The sequence below is a fragment of the Anolis carolinensis genome, chromosome 2 (genome assembly GCF_035594765.1).
Source record: "Anolis carolinensis isolate JA03-04 chromosome 2, rAnoCar3.1.pri, whole genome shotgun sequence".
In the NCBI taxonomy this organism is placed as follows: Eukaryota; Metazoa; Chordata; class Lepidosauria; order Squamata; family Dactyloidae; genus Anolis; species Anolis carolinensis.
In genome coordinates, this window is record NC_085842.1 from 25271246 (window position 1) to 25285881 (window position 14636).

Here is a 14636-nt window from a genome sequence, read left to right on the forward strand (position 1 = left end):
TGGATTCGAACCACCAACCTTATGGTCAGCAAATTCAGTAACTCAGTGGTTTAACCCACTGTGCCACAGGAAGCTCCTTATAATATATATTGTTGTTGTTGTGAGTATATCTCTGTAAATACTGAAAGCAGAACTGATGTATAAATAGCTGTATATAGTAACGAGTGACTATATTAAAAAAAAGCCTCTAAAGGAGTTTGGATGAAAGCCAGAGTTTAAGTGCCTTATTAAAGCAGTGAACAAACAAGGTCAAATGCTATGAATCTCTGCAAACTACAGATAAAGACACTGCTGTGGTTTTGATTTGAGGTAACTGCTTGCCTTGAAACATTTAATCCCATGTGCAGCTTCGGGAGGACGTGAAAGGGAATATTAATTTTCCTGAATGTCAGGGGGTTGTACTAGGCCTATGTGGTCCCTTCCAACCCTATTATTCTATGATTCTAATTCATTTAGCTACCCAGCGGGTTTTTGTTTATTTTAACCCTGCGCCAACAGAGTTCACCAGGAACAAAAGGTTCCCAAGGATTTCCCATAGGTCCCATGTTTTTTTTAAAAGCACCTATTGTGTATTTGCACTGAAAACTCCAAACTGGACCTCATTACAGGTCTAAAGCACAGCAAGCTGACCCATTGTCAAGTGAATGCTCCACTTCAGGCTGCAGGGATGCTCTTAGACAGTGGTTCTTAACCTGTGGGTCCCTAGGTATTTTGGCCTACAACTCCCATACATCCCAGCCAGTTTACCAGCTGTTAGGATTTCTGGGAGTTGAAGGTCAAAACATCTGGGGACCCACAGGTTGAGAACCACTGTGTTAAGGGGATGACCTAGAGCAGAGCTTCTTAAATGTGTTCCACTTGTGACCCATTTCTGCCTGAGGCACTTTTACATGAACCTGGGCATACAGGTATATAAAATAGGTCTAAAAATCAAACATTTGCTCATAATAAATCAGCATTTACAAGACTTCCTAAACAGGCTGGTTTTCCTTTTTATGAAGTACAGCTGGAGCATTTTCTGCAGAATCCATTGTAAATACTGCACAACAAATTCATGTAAATGCTTAGAAACCTTGTGCTGTTGACAAAAATTTTGTGAGTTAAGGGGGACCCTATTTGAGATCAGAAACCATAATTTAAGAAGCTCTAGAGCAGTGGTTCTCAACCTGTGGGTCCCCAGGTGTTTTAGCCTACAACTCCCAGAAATCTCAGTCAGTTTACCAGCTGTTTGGATTTCTGGGAGTTGAAGGCAAAAACATCTGGGGACCTACAGGTTGAGAACCACTGCATTAGAGAAATTGCCAGCCAAGTAGGATAGATACCCTGTTTCCCCGAAAATAAGACATCCCCGAAAAATAAGACCTAGTAGAAGTTTTGCTGAATTGCTAAATATAAGGCCTCCCCCGAAAGTAAGACCTAGCAAAGTTTTTGTTTGGAAGCATGCCCGCCGAACAGAACACCAGAGCACGCAGGATTGGTAAATGTACATACCAGTTGTACATGGAAATAATGGTAGTAATAAGAAATTCTTGATAGGATTCACAGTTTGTCTGGTTATGCTGGTTTGTAATGACAGCTACTGTACAGTATATAATAAATGTTCATTTTTTTGTTCAACAATAAATGTGAATTCTTCTTCATGGAAAAATAAGACATCCCCTGAAAATAAGACCTAGCACATCTTTGGGAGCAAAAATTAATATAAGACACTGTCTTATTTTCGGGGAAACACGGTATGCAAGCTAGCACTCGACTAATGTCTCACACTGTCCCAGGTAGGATGAATTGAATAATAAAGAAAGAAAACACACAATCCAACTCAGTTTCCTAATGTTTGTATCAAAATCACCAGATGCCAACATTTATTGTTTTTTGTGGCTTCAGGGAAAAAAAATTACAGTTAAAAAAAACCTTTCAAATGTGAAAATCCATAGAAAAAGAGATAGGAAAGAGAAGGAAGGGACGGAAAGAGAGAGAAAAGTATCCTCTTTAAAGGTGAACCAGACTTCTGCTGCTGCTCCAGACATTGAAAAGGGAGAAGGAAACTCTGACAACTGCAGCCTTTGAAATGCGAGGCACCAATACAAAAATAAATTGTTCATTGTCGAAAAGAAAGTAGGGAGAAAAAAGCAAACATTAACTTGGACAAGAAGTGGGGGAAAGCCCTAGGTGAACAAGCTGTTTTCTGCCCAATCAGATAAGTGAAAAGGGAGGACATAAATACTCACATTGTTCCAACTGCCCTGGGAACATAACCGTTGGCCCTCCGGTTCCTACACCGAGTCTGCACAAAGCAGTGACCCGCCAAGCCATCTTATATATGGCAAAAGCAGGATAGCCATCTTAAAATAGTAACCATTCTCACAGACAGAAAGAGAACAGTGGGGTTTTCCTAAACCTGTATGGCAAGGAGCGTGCAAATTCCTCAGCTGCAGGTTGGTAAAAACTCAGGGAAGACATGTCTTGCTTTGGCAAAACAAAAGGACATTTCCAGGAGCAGGATTCAAGGGAGGTAGAAATAGTCCACTCCTATTTTACTTAGTGGCCCAGGGTCACTGTTTTGTTTTGAAGCAGATTCATACTACTAGTGACACTTAGAACTGTTTAGAGCAGGCATGGGCAAAGTTGGGCCCTGCAGGTGTTTTGGACTTCAACTCCCATCATTCCTCACAGCCTCAGGCCCCTTCCTTTTCCCCTTCAGCCGCTTAAGCGGGGAAAAGGAAAGGGCCTGAGGCTGTGAGGAATGGTGGGAGTTGAAGTCCAAAACACCTGCACGGCCCAAGTTTCTCCATGCCTGATTTAGCGCTATAATAGCGCTTTTGACCACCTTGAAAATATTGGACAGACATCAGATATTTTGACAGGAGACAGGATTACAACCATTGTCTGCAGAAGTTCTGACCAAAGTAGAAAAGGGTAATAGAAAGTGAGAAAGAGATTCCTGGCTCTCCAAAACAAATATTTCCTTACCAAAACCTGAACACCCGACTTGGCTCCAAAATGATGAAAATATTGCATACACACACACACATTTTCCAGGACAAAAATTGGGGAGGAAAGTCCCAGAACACGAGTTGCTGGTTCTTTGTTTTCGCTCGGACATCTCTCTGATCCAAAGGGTTTCCTTCCCTTCAGAGAAGATGGTGTTTCCTCTATTTTCTCTCTTTCTTTCACTTCTAAAATTGGGACATCTTTCTCTCTTCTCTTTCCACCAACCGGATGCATCTTCCAAGGCCAGGTGTCTGTTTCATGAGGTCTTCCACTTGCAAGCCCCAGCCAGAATAGCCAATGGAGAATAGCTGATCTGTAAGGTCACATCATCCCACCTCTATTTGAGGAGATGCACGGAGACGGGAAGCCTTGCATCTGCCACATCTGGCCTTAGAGGAGCTGCCCAGGGTTGGGAGACGAATGTGCGGCTAAGATGGGGAATTCGGGGGAAAGAGTCCCAAAGTCCAGGATTGGCAGCTGGGCTTTGGCTTCAGCTAGGCTTGAGCGACAGGAAGGCTGCTGCTATCAGGCAAGGCGTCCTGGTGGGCCTCAAGGCGAGCAAGGCGGCTCTGCTCCAGAGCAATGGCCTCGGCCGAATGTTTGCACTTCTCCGAGCCACACTGGCACGTGAAGTACTTGCTCTTGATGTCCCAGAAGCGGTCGCCATAGTCAAACCTGCAGTCCAGGAAAGAAAGAAAGGATAAGCATAAGAGAGCTTCCTTTTGCAACAGAGCAATATGTCCTTTCCAGTGTGCTGCCCACCAGGTATTTTGGACTTTCATTCCCATTATGCCTGGCCCACCAGCCAGACCAGCTAAAGCAGTCTAAAGAATGTGGATGAAACTGTATCCGAGAAGGCTGCAATAAGGGATTTCATGTGCATTGAGACCAGGGGGGTCTACAGGTTAGGCTTTGACCATGGAAGCCTGGGGTCATACTTTCACTTGCTTAACATTGCATTTAGAGGAACTTCAGTCAAGTCCTGTATATACTAGAGTATAAGCCTAGTTTTTCAGCCCTTTTTTAGGACTGAAAAAAACCTCCTTGGCTTATACTCAGGTGAGGGTCCTAGTGGGCTTATATTCAGGTTGGCTTATACTCAAGTATATATGATATATTTATTATTTTTCTGTATTATTATTGTTATTGTTACATTTATTATTTTACTCTATTAATCAGTATTATTACATTTATTATTTTACTCTATTATTGTTGTTACTTTTACATTTATTTTACTCTTTTTGTTATTAATAATACATTTATTATTTTACTCTATTATTACATTTATTATTTTACTGCATTTATTATTACAGTAGAGTCTCACTTATCCAACGTTCTGGATTATCCAACGCATTTTTGTAGTCAATGTTTTCAATATATCGTGATATTTTGGTGCTAAATTCATAAATACAGTAATTACTACATAGCATTACTGCATATTGAACTACTTTTCCTGCCAAATTTGTTGTCTAACATGATGTTTTGGTGCTTCATTTGTAAAATCATAACCTAATTTGATGTTTAATAGGCTTTTCCTTAATGCCTCCTTATTATCCAACATATTCGCTTATCCAACATTCTGCCGGCCCGTTTATGTTGGATAAGTGAGACTCTACTGTATTATTACATTTATTATTTCACTCTATTATTATTAAAAGGATACATAAGCACATTTACACTGAAGAAGATGAAAATAATGATTTAATCAGAGTTGAACAGTCATATTTTAAATTACAGTTTGATGTAAAGATTCAAAAGCATTAAACTACTGATGCCTCAAATTAATGTAATTTTATTGGTATCTCGGCTTATACTAGAGTCAATGTTTTCCCAGTTTTTTGTGGTAAAATTAGGTGCCTCGTCTTATATTTGGGTCGGCTTATACTAGAGTATATATGGTATTCCATTCTTAATTGACCCCTACAGAGACATTTCAGTATTTTGAAGGGGAGGATCTTTCTATTATTTAACTTTCATAGAATCATAGTGTCAGACTCTGGAAGATGTTGGATTTAAAATCAAGCTCACAACAATAAATCGCTGGAGACAAGTCGCTTATCCCACCTTTCCACAATTCTAAGAAGACAGTTCTAAAGTTTTCCCACGAAAACCTCCTGTATATATCAGACCCGAATTCCCATCCCGCCCCCTACTGGACAAAGGTTGTGCACAGTTAACTGCAGTTTCAAATTCTCTCACAAAACAGATGTCTTATTTACAAATTCTTATTTCCCCAATTGTTCCCAGCCTCCCTCCCCCCACCTTCTTTATGGCAAAGAAACGAAGCAGCCAGTCCCAGGCTGATACAGTGATTCTGATACATAGAGTTGGAAGAGACCACATGGTCATCTAGTCCAACCTCATGCCATATTTTGCATGGTGCTTTACTATTGCTGTATTGACTTCAGAAGAAATGGAAGCAACACAGTCTTCCAAATAAAATCTGCAACATTTGTCAGCAAGTCCCGGCAACCCTATGCTGGATAGAATTGCTTGGACTTGTAGTTCAAAACATCTTGGAGGACTGCATATTTCTCATGCTGAAGTGCCTGGGAATTTGTTTCAAAAGCCTTTCTCAAACTTTGGTCCTACCATGAGAGTAATCTGTTCTTATAGTGGGATATGCAATCTTATATGCTGGGGTTATGTTCCAGGGCAAACCCCCACCCCCCATTGATACCAAGATCAATCACTATGTAACACAATTTTTGTTCCTGGGTTTTAAATGCCATTTGCTAATTGGTTCTATCACAAAAACATGAAAAAGTGTATTAAAATGCAAAAACTTTGTTTTTGTGGAACATCCTGCAGCATATTTGCTATAGTTTTTCAATGAATATCTCATAGTCTCAATCAGTTCCAACCTAGGTTGCTGTGAGTTTTCCGGGCTGTATGGCCATGTTCCAGAAGCATTCTTTCCTGATATTTCATGCACAACTATGGCAGGCATCCTCAGAGGATGTGAGGTATATTGGAAACTAAGCAAGGGAGGTTTATATATCTATGGAAGGTTCAGGGTGGGAGAAAGAACTCTTGTCTGGCTGCAGCAAGTGTCAATGTTGCAATTAATCACTTTGATTAATTACACCCTAGACCTTCCACAGATATATTAACCTACCTTGCTGAGTTTCCAAAATACCTCACAACCTCTGAGGATGCCTGTCATAGATGTGGGTGAAATGTCAGGAGAGAATGCTTCTGGAACATGGCCATACAGCTAACAGCAACCCAGTAATTCCAGCCATGAAAGCCTTCAATAACCCAATTCCAACCTCACTCCAACTCTGGTATTTCCTCCCTCTACAACTATCCTGCTCCTATTTATTTTACCATTGTCTTTGTACCACATGCACATTTCTTATCTACTGACCCGAGCTCTTCGCCAGTCTGAATGTCCCGGCTGCTGAAGAAGGCAATGCGGGGAAAACGCAGGTCCTGGTGCAGCATGAAGACTCGTACAGGGATGATATTAGGGTCACACAAATGGTTGATGAAGCGGCTGACATTGCCGTAGTAACGTGCATCGATGCAGTATACCTCCCCATCCTTTCCAATGCCGCAGTAGGTGAAGGAGAGGAAAAAACCAGGCAAAGTTAGATCTCAAGAAGTCCACTGGGCCATGAGAGCTCAGTGGATGACTTTTTCAGTATAAGGCTGACCAATCTTCCTGTAGAACAGATGCAAATAATTGAATTCGCAAGCCAGACTCTCAAATGTGGAGGGCTAATTGCACCTTGTTGACATACTTATATCAAAATCTGGAAAAGCATATCCATTTGGGGGAGAACAAATCTATAACTTTTCCAAGCTCTGAATTCTGTGAACATTATCTGTTTGGGTGCTTCCTGTTACTTCCAAAGAACAGTTTATTCTAACTCTTATTAGACGGACTCCCATCCAGGAAGGCGGACAACCTCACCTTATTGTCCAAATCAAACAGGTAGGAATCATCTTCTCTCACATCGGCCTCTGCATCAGAAATGAGTTCCCCTACATACCTGGGGATGCACAAGAGAGAGAGAAAAAGCACATAGAAAATGAATGCATAACTGTTGAAGAATTACTCTTCTAAGTAGCAAAATCTTAAGTGTTATGGCATGTCAACATCTAGGGAAATATTGAGGGCATACCAGTGCTTTTAGTCTAAAAGTCCTGCTGTTAATCCTATGCCAACCTATTGTATATACTCATGCATACTCATGGGCTCGGGCTGTGGCGCAGGCTGGAGAGCAGCTGCAATGAATCACTGCAATGAATCACTCTGACCAGGAGGTCATGATTTCGAGGCCCGCTCGGAGCCTATGTTTGTCTTGTCTTTGTTCTATGTTAAAAGGCATTGAATGTTTGCCTATATGTGTAATGTGATCCGCCCTGAGTCCCCTTCGGGGTGAGAAGGGCGGAATATAAATGCTGTAAATAAATATATAAATAAATATAATTCTAGAAATTTTGATCAAAAATTGACCTAAACCCTGGGCCAACATATCCACAGGCCCTTGTGATCTCTTCTAACTTTGATTCGTATCCTAACAATGACTGTGGAAGGGCAGATTTGCCAGCCTAACTACTGGAAAGCAGCTGCATTTTAAGATGTTGTGTAAGTATGCTCTTTAGCACAGAGCAGTACACAATCAAACATTATGTTTTGGCCATAAATCACTCTTTGACTGGGCTATATTGATCTTGAGATGTGTAATGGCGCAAACCCAAATATGGCTGGTATAGTCCTATACCAGCATAAACGTATGCTATGCATTTGCCATATACAATCCAGTCATCCATGGCTTGGGAGAGAGGAGGATGTCAAGGTACCCATTACTAGTAGTAAAAATATAACAGCAGGAATGTAAATCTAACCATTGACAAAGCAAGTAATACTCAAATGCCCTTTCCTGCTATTCAGAATTTCTATGGCTCAAGGCAGCTGCCTTCTTCTGCAAGAGGGTAAAGCCAGCCCTGGGAAGAGATCTCTGAAGACTTGGAAAAGTGGAGGGAGGTCTCCCTCTCTGCAGTAGCCACTCACTCGCATATAAAAGTCCCTTGGGGGATCGTCTGCAGCGCTCGGACACCCCAGCCCATTTTGGCAGTGCGATACAGCTGTAAACGGACCCTGTGATGGAGGAGAACACAAGAGGACAAGGCAAAAGAGTTAATTTGGATGACTGGGAAGATCAGAACTTTCAAAATTGAATGGTGAATGACAACAATGGATCGATCTCCAGCTAATGACCTACATTTGTGGCATAGCAAATACTAATATATTATAGAGTAACTAATAATATCAGTGGTTGGATATATAGATACATAGCAGACATATAGCGGTGATACAATTCATCACACTTAATTGTATTAGACATGCTCTTGTGCAGTAGCTCCTCCATATCCACAGATTCTGCACCCACAGAGTCAACCATTGATGCCTTGAAAATATTTTTAAAACATTTCCCACAGGAAACATTAATTTCTCCATTTTATATAAGGAGCCATAATTTTACTATGCCATTGAGAATCAATGGGTTTTGGTATCCACCGGGAAGGAGCTGGTGTTTTGGAACTGAACCCCAGCAGATGCCAAGGGACAACTGCAATGTTTTCTTTTAGCTCATGCTAAAACAAATAAGTTACTCAAAAAGGTGCTGTTTGATTCCTTCATCCACTCCATCCTTTCATTTTTATGCTGAAACTGAACAACTCGGTTATCTCATTACTGTGCTAATCTTTATGCAGTTCTGGAGCCAAACATTTGATTAGCAATAACACTATGTAACAAAATTTGAAAATTTTTCTGTTCCTGGTTTGAAAATGTCATTTTCTGTTTAATAATTGTGTGGTATTTATTTTGTTATACTCCAGAAACCTTGTTTTTGTGGCTGTCACAAACTATGTTGAATTGGCTGAGACTCGATGAAATATCCATTAAAAACTAAAGGAAAATGTGTTGGAGGATGTCCCGCAAAAACAAAGTTTTTGCAGTTTAATAAACTTTTTCCATGTTATTATGACAGAACCAAGTATGAAATGGCACTGAGAACCCAGGAACAAAAATCATATTACATAATGTAATTTAAAACCATTTTACTAAATGTAGCTGCCTGCATTTTGACCACTTCCATACTACTTTAACATACTACCTCCTGCTTGTTTTTCTCTTCCACCCCACAAAGACCAACATATTTTTTGGGAGGAAAGGAGAAATAAAAGTTTTACAAGATCGTAAGTCAGAAGAGTTACTTTTTTGGATTAAAACTTCTAGAATTCCCACTTCAATAACAACAACACTTTGCCAATGTTACTTTTCTGGTTAAGATCCACTAGTAGAGCTAGAATCGATTTCCGAGATTAAGGATATTGTGGAAAGGCTCACTTGATGCCGCTCTGCACAACCCGGTTCTTGCAGTTCCTCCAACAAGTGCAGGCTTGATTACATTCAAAGATCAAAGGTGGTTCAATCTTGTTAAACTCTTGCAGTAAACGTCCATCCTGAGAGAAAAGCAACAAGAAGCTCTATTAGCCAGTATGCTGTTGCAGCCATGGCTTTTTAATCCCATACTCTCATATCCTCCTTGAATTATGATGCCCAGAACCGGACACAGTGTTACTCCAGGTGAGGTCGGACCAAAGTAGAAAAGAGTGGGGCTGTGACTGCACACCTCTATCAATTGGTCGGACTCCTTGCTGCTGCCCCATTTCTAGACAGACAATAAATCAAACCATCCCGCCTGAGCACTCACCTTGTCATACCAGCAGCGGATGCTGAGCTGGCCACACAGACAGTTGCTGGAGGAGCAGTCATCCTGGCAGGTACAATGCTGGGAAGTGCCAAAAGAAGAGAGGTGAGACAAAAGTACACCGTGGGGATTACAGCGATGACATGGCATAGTGAATCTTCTCAATGGCCTCTCCCATCCTTCAGGCAAGGACTTTATGTGCTTATCCAAAATAATGCCACCCTCTTGGTACTACAAACCTCATAATAATATACAGGCAAGGGATCTGTTACAGGATGCTACAACCCACAATGGTGAGGAACCACCAAAAGCACTCCCTCCAATGACCTTTCAGGTTATAACGAGTGCCATAAACATGTAGCCCAAACCCTACCGATGTCTTCCCCAACACTACGGCCCACCACCCAAGGAATGCTTTCATTCGGGGACAATTTCATCCTAGATTATACTTCACTTCACTTCACTTTATTTCTTAATTAGTCGCTCTCCACCAGAGTGCTCCGAGCGACTTACAATTTAAAATATCATTCCACAATATAAAAAACATTTATCATAAAAACATTTATCATAAAAACATTCAACCTAAAAACATTCAACAGTGACTATTTGGCAAATTAGATCTGATTTACTTAAATGCACAACCAAATAGCCAAGTCTTGAGCGCTTTTCCAAAAGGTCGCAACTCCGACATTGGTCTAAGATATGGAGGCAATGAGTTCCACAGAATTGGAGCATAGGCCAAAAAGGCTCTACGCCTTGTAGCTTCCAGGTCATGAAAATACATGTTTCTTCCACCACAGGCAGGCATCCCAGTGTTTCTTACTCTCTCCACTGGTGTGAAATTTTCATGACCCCGGCTACTACCTCTCCCTTAACCCTTTCCTATTCTTTTCAACTCTGTCTGCATAACAGAGCAGAACTTAGAGCAACAAAACATATTGGAGGAGTTTGGGGGATCGACTCCACATGATGGAATTTGTAGTTCACCCTGCATCAAGTCAGAGCACTGTGATCCCCACTGACAATGGACCTGGTACTACAGGGGTTTGTGGGAACTCACCTTGATATTGGGAGTTGTAGTTCACCCTTATCCACAGAGCACTGAACCCAGCCGACGTTGGAACTGCACCAAATTTGGCACCCAACATGACCCACTGTGCATGCAGGCCTGGTTTGGGGGTGATTGACCTTGGCATATGAGAGTTGTATTTTACCCTTAATCAGAGAGCTCAAAACCCAGCCATCAAATGCCCCACCGGGTCCCCAAGCTAGTAAGCAATCTATATATATAAAAGAGTGATGGCATCAGGGCAGTGGACAAAACAACAAAAGTACAGGCCCCGCAACCTCGAAATTTGACAACACAACCCATCATCCATGCCTCCAGGTTGATACAACAAAAAGAAAAGAAAAATAAAGTCCTAATTAGAGGGAGATCAATAATTTTTTTATCCAATTGCTGCCAGTTTAGAGGGCTAATCTCTGCCCACTTGGTTGCCTAGCAACCAGCCAAGGGACAGCCAGGCTTCAGTTAGGGGACAGGCTGATTTAGGCCTCACTTAGACTTCTTCCACAGATTATCTGATTTTAACTGGATTATATGGCAGTGTAGACTCAAGGCCCTTCTACACAGCTCTATAACCCATTTATAATCTTACATTATCTGCTTTGCACTGGATTATCTTGACTCCACACTGCCATATAATCCACTTCAGTGTGCATTTTATACAGCTGTGAAGAAGGGGCCTCATATAATCCAGTTCTAAGCAGATAATTTAAGATTATTAATATACAGTAGAGTCTCACTTATCCAACATAAACAGGCCGGCAGGATAAGTGAATATGTTGGATAATAAGAAGGGATTCAGGAAAAGCCGATTAAACATCAAATTAGGTAATCGTTTTACAAATTAAGCACCAAAACATCATGTTATACAACAAATTTGACAGAAAAAGTAGTTCCATGCGCAGTAATGCTATGTAGTAATTACAGTAGAGTCTCACTTATCCAACACTCGCTTATCCAATGTTCTGGATTATCCAATGCATTTTTGTAGTCAATATTTTCAATATATTGTGATATTTTGGTGCTAAATTCATAAATACAGTAATTACTACATAGCATTACTGTGTATTGAACTACTTTTTCTGCCAAATTTGTTGTCTAAGATGATATTTTGGTGCTCATAACCTAATTTGATGTTTAATAGGCTTATCCTTAATGCCTCCTTATTATCCAACATATTTGCTTATCCAATATTCTGCCAGCCTGTTTATGTTGGATAAGTGAGACTCTACTGTACTGTATTTACAAATTTACCACTACAATATCACAATGAATTTAAAACACTGACTACAAAAACATTGATTATGAAAAGGCAGACTGCGTTGGATAATCCAGAACATTATATACGTGAATGTTGGATAAGTGAGATTCTACTTTAATATGAAATAATTGCTGGGATAGAATAATGCAGAACAATATAATCTCTAAAACCAGGACAGTAAATAAACAGGGGAATTCCACACAGGAAACAATCAGGGCCAGCTAACACCTCCCAACAAAGTATTCCCATCATCAAAGTCTGGCAAATCCTCTGTTTTCTCAGGGCCACAGACAGTAGACGCACATAAAATATTGCAAACAACACCACTCTGAAAACAAGGGAATTCCAGACAGGAAAGAATCAGGGCCAGCTAACACCTCCCAACAAAAAATTCACTCAGGGAGGAAGCAGCCAGGCTTTAAAGCTGCAAGGCCATTACATCCTAATCATTTTTCCTAATTGCAGCATTCATACTTGCCTCCAACAGACAAAAAAACCCAATAAGAAATATTGTATATTCACAACCTTTAGGAAATAATATCCCCTGATGGCGCAGCGTGTTAAAGCGCTGAGCTGCTGAACTTCTGGACCGAAAGGCTGCAGGTTTGAATTGGGGGAGCGGAGAGCCCCCACTGTTAGCCCCAGCTTCTGCCAACCCAGAAGTTCAAAAACATGCAAATGTGAGTGCATCAATAGGTACTGCTCTGGCGGGAAGGTAACACCGCTCTATGCAGTCATCCCACATGACCTTGGAGGAGTCTATGGACAACGCTGGCTCTTCGGCTTAGAAATGGAGATGAGCACCAACACTCTGAGTCAGACATGACTGGACTTAATGTCAGGGGAAAACGTTTACCCTTTACCTTAACTACCACCAGTTCCTCAATACTTTATTTCCCATACCACCATATTTTGCCACAGCAACGCGTGGCCGGGCACAGCTAGTAAATTATATATTTTTAAATTACAGTAGAGTCTCACTTATCCAACATAAACGGGCTGGCAGAATGTTGGATATGTTGGATAATAAGGAGGGATTAAGGAAAAGCCTATTAAACATCAAATTAGGTTATGATTTTACAAACTAAGCACCAAAACATCATGTTATACAACAAATTTGACAGAAAAAGTAGTTCAATACGCAGTAATGCTATGTAGTAATTTCTGTATTTACAAATTTAGCACTAAAATATCACAATGTATTGAAAACATTGACTACAAAAATGTGTTGGGTAATCCAGAATGTTGGATAAGCGAGTGTTGGATAAGTGAGACTCTACTGTATATAGTAAATCATTTCATTAGATACGTTATACTCCCGCACATTGAGTTATTATTACAATGTATGTATCTATTATAAGGGGTTGGTTGAACCTCTGGTTTATTAGTAAAACTGAATTACTGTGCCGCAAAATGACACATGTCTAAAAAGCATGTCACCAAAATTAAATGTCTGGAAAACTCTGGCCTAGAGAGACTACTTCTTGAGCCATTGCTAGACCTTGTTGAACAACTCTGTGACATTTGAAGCGCATATAGCTGAAACCACATTCAACAAGGTTGCATAATAAAGTGGGCCAACTGTATTGCTGCTGGAAAACTCTTTTTTTTTCTTATAGCTAAGTTGAAGATGACAGCGAAGCACAGAAGGGGGAAGTTGAAGGGGGGTGATATTACAAGACATTATGATCTCTTCTGATTAAAATAATTTAGCACATCAAACTCCATTTATTTTACCTCAAAAGCTGATGCTTGATAGAAAGCTCAAGCTCACACAAATACCTGCAGATGGGTGATGTTCCGGTCAATGTTCATGGTGGAAGTCTCGCAGTTTTCAGAGATATATTTGTAATCTTCCGGACATGGCTCATCATCAATAGCATTGACACAGGGAATGGGCACGTTCTCATAGCCACGGGCCACGTCCCTGGAAAGAGATGGTAAAAACAGTGACTGGAGCTGGAATGGTGTTCAAAATTTGCAATGCAGTACAGCAATCTTGGTTGCAGTATCCTGTAAAACTCGATTAGAGCAGTGCTTAAAAATTATTACTTTATGTTTGTATGTAGTTTTATTGGTTGTAAGCTTCATTATTCTAAATGATATAGTTTACTTTTTACTAGTATACATAGCTAGCATTGCCCAGGGACCACTGCTTGCCTACTTTTCCTTTCTTCAGCTCTGAGAAGGCGAATCTCATAGTGTCTCCATAATGTTTATTTCCCTCATACGCCTTCTCCCTCTCTTTTCTTTTCTTCTAATTTGACCTCGCACACATATCACCTAGCAGCATCCAGGCCACTTCACTTTCTTTCCCAGTCACAGAAGGCCACTTCACCTAGCAACAGCCCATCCTCCACCTGGTCACAGCCAATCTACTATGACCCTTCTCCCCCCGTACTTTTGGCGGGAAAATTGTAGTTCTTTTACTTCAAACCTCTTAAGTATTTTAAGTTGGATAATGAAGGGTATGCTTATCAAGTTTGGTCCCAATCCATTAAGCCATGTAGGACCCTTTGTGGTACAAATGGACAAACCAACATACTTATAACCAACACATCTTACAATTCATTTCAAGTTGTTCAATGGC

The 14636-nt window shown here is 40.7% G+C and overlaps 1 protein-coding gene across 1 annotated transcript in view; it reads right to left on the reverse strand.

The window, feature by feature from the left end:
* Nucleotides 1–1819: 1819 nt before the first annotated feature.
* Nucleotides 1820–14636, reverse strand: part of ehmt2 (euchromatic histone lysine methyltransferase 2) — a 46017-nt gene continuing 33200 nt past the window's right edge. Inside the window, exons 22-28 of the mRNA XM_062973581.1 lie at nucleotides 13829–13973; nucleotides 9723–9800; nucleotides 9356–9471; nucleotides 8015–8101; nucleotides 6911–6989; nucleotides 6362–6537; nucleotides 1820–3666 (exon numbers count right to left, since the gene is read on the reverse strand). Coding sequence (XP_062829651.1) covers nucleotides 3486–3666; nucleotides 6362–6537; nucleotides 6911–6989; nucleotides 8015–8101; nucleotides 9356–9471; nucleotides 9723–9800; nucleotides 13829–13973 — 862 coding nt within the window. The 3' untranslated portion in view covers nucleotides 1820–3485. The remainder of the gene's footprint in view (nucleotides 3667–6361; nucleotides 6538–6910; nucleotides 6990–8014; nucleotides 8102–9355; nucleotides 9472–9722; nucleotides 9801–13828; nucleotides 13974–14636) is intronic.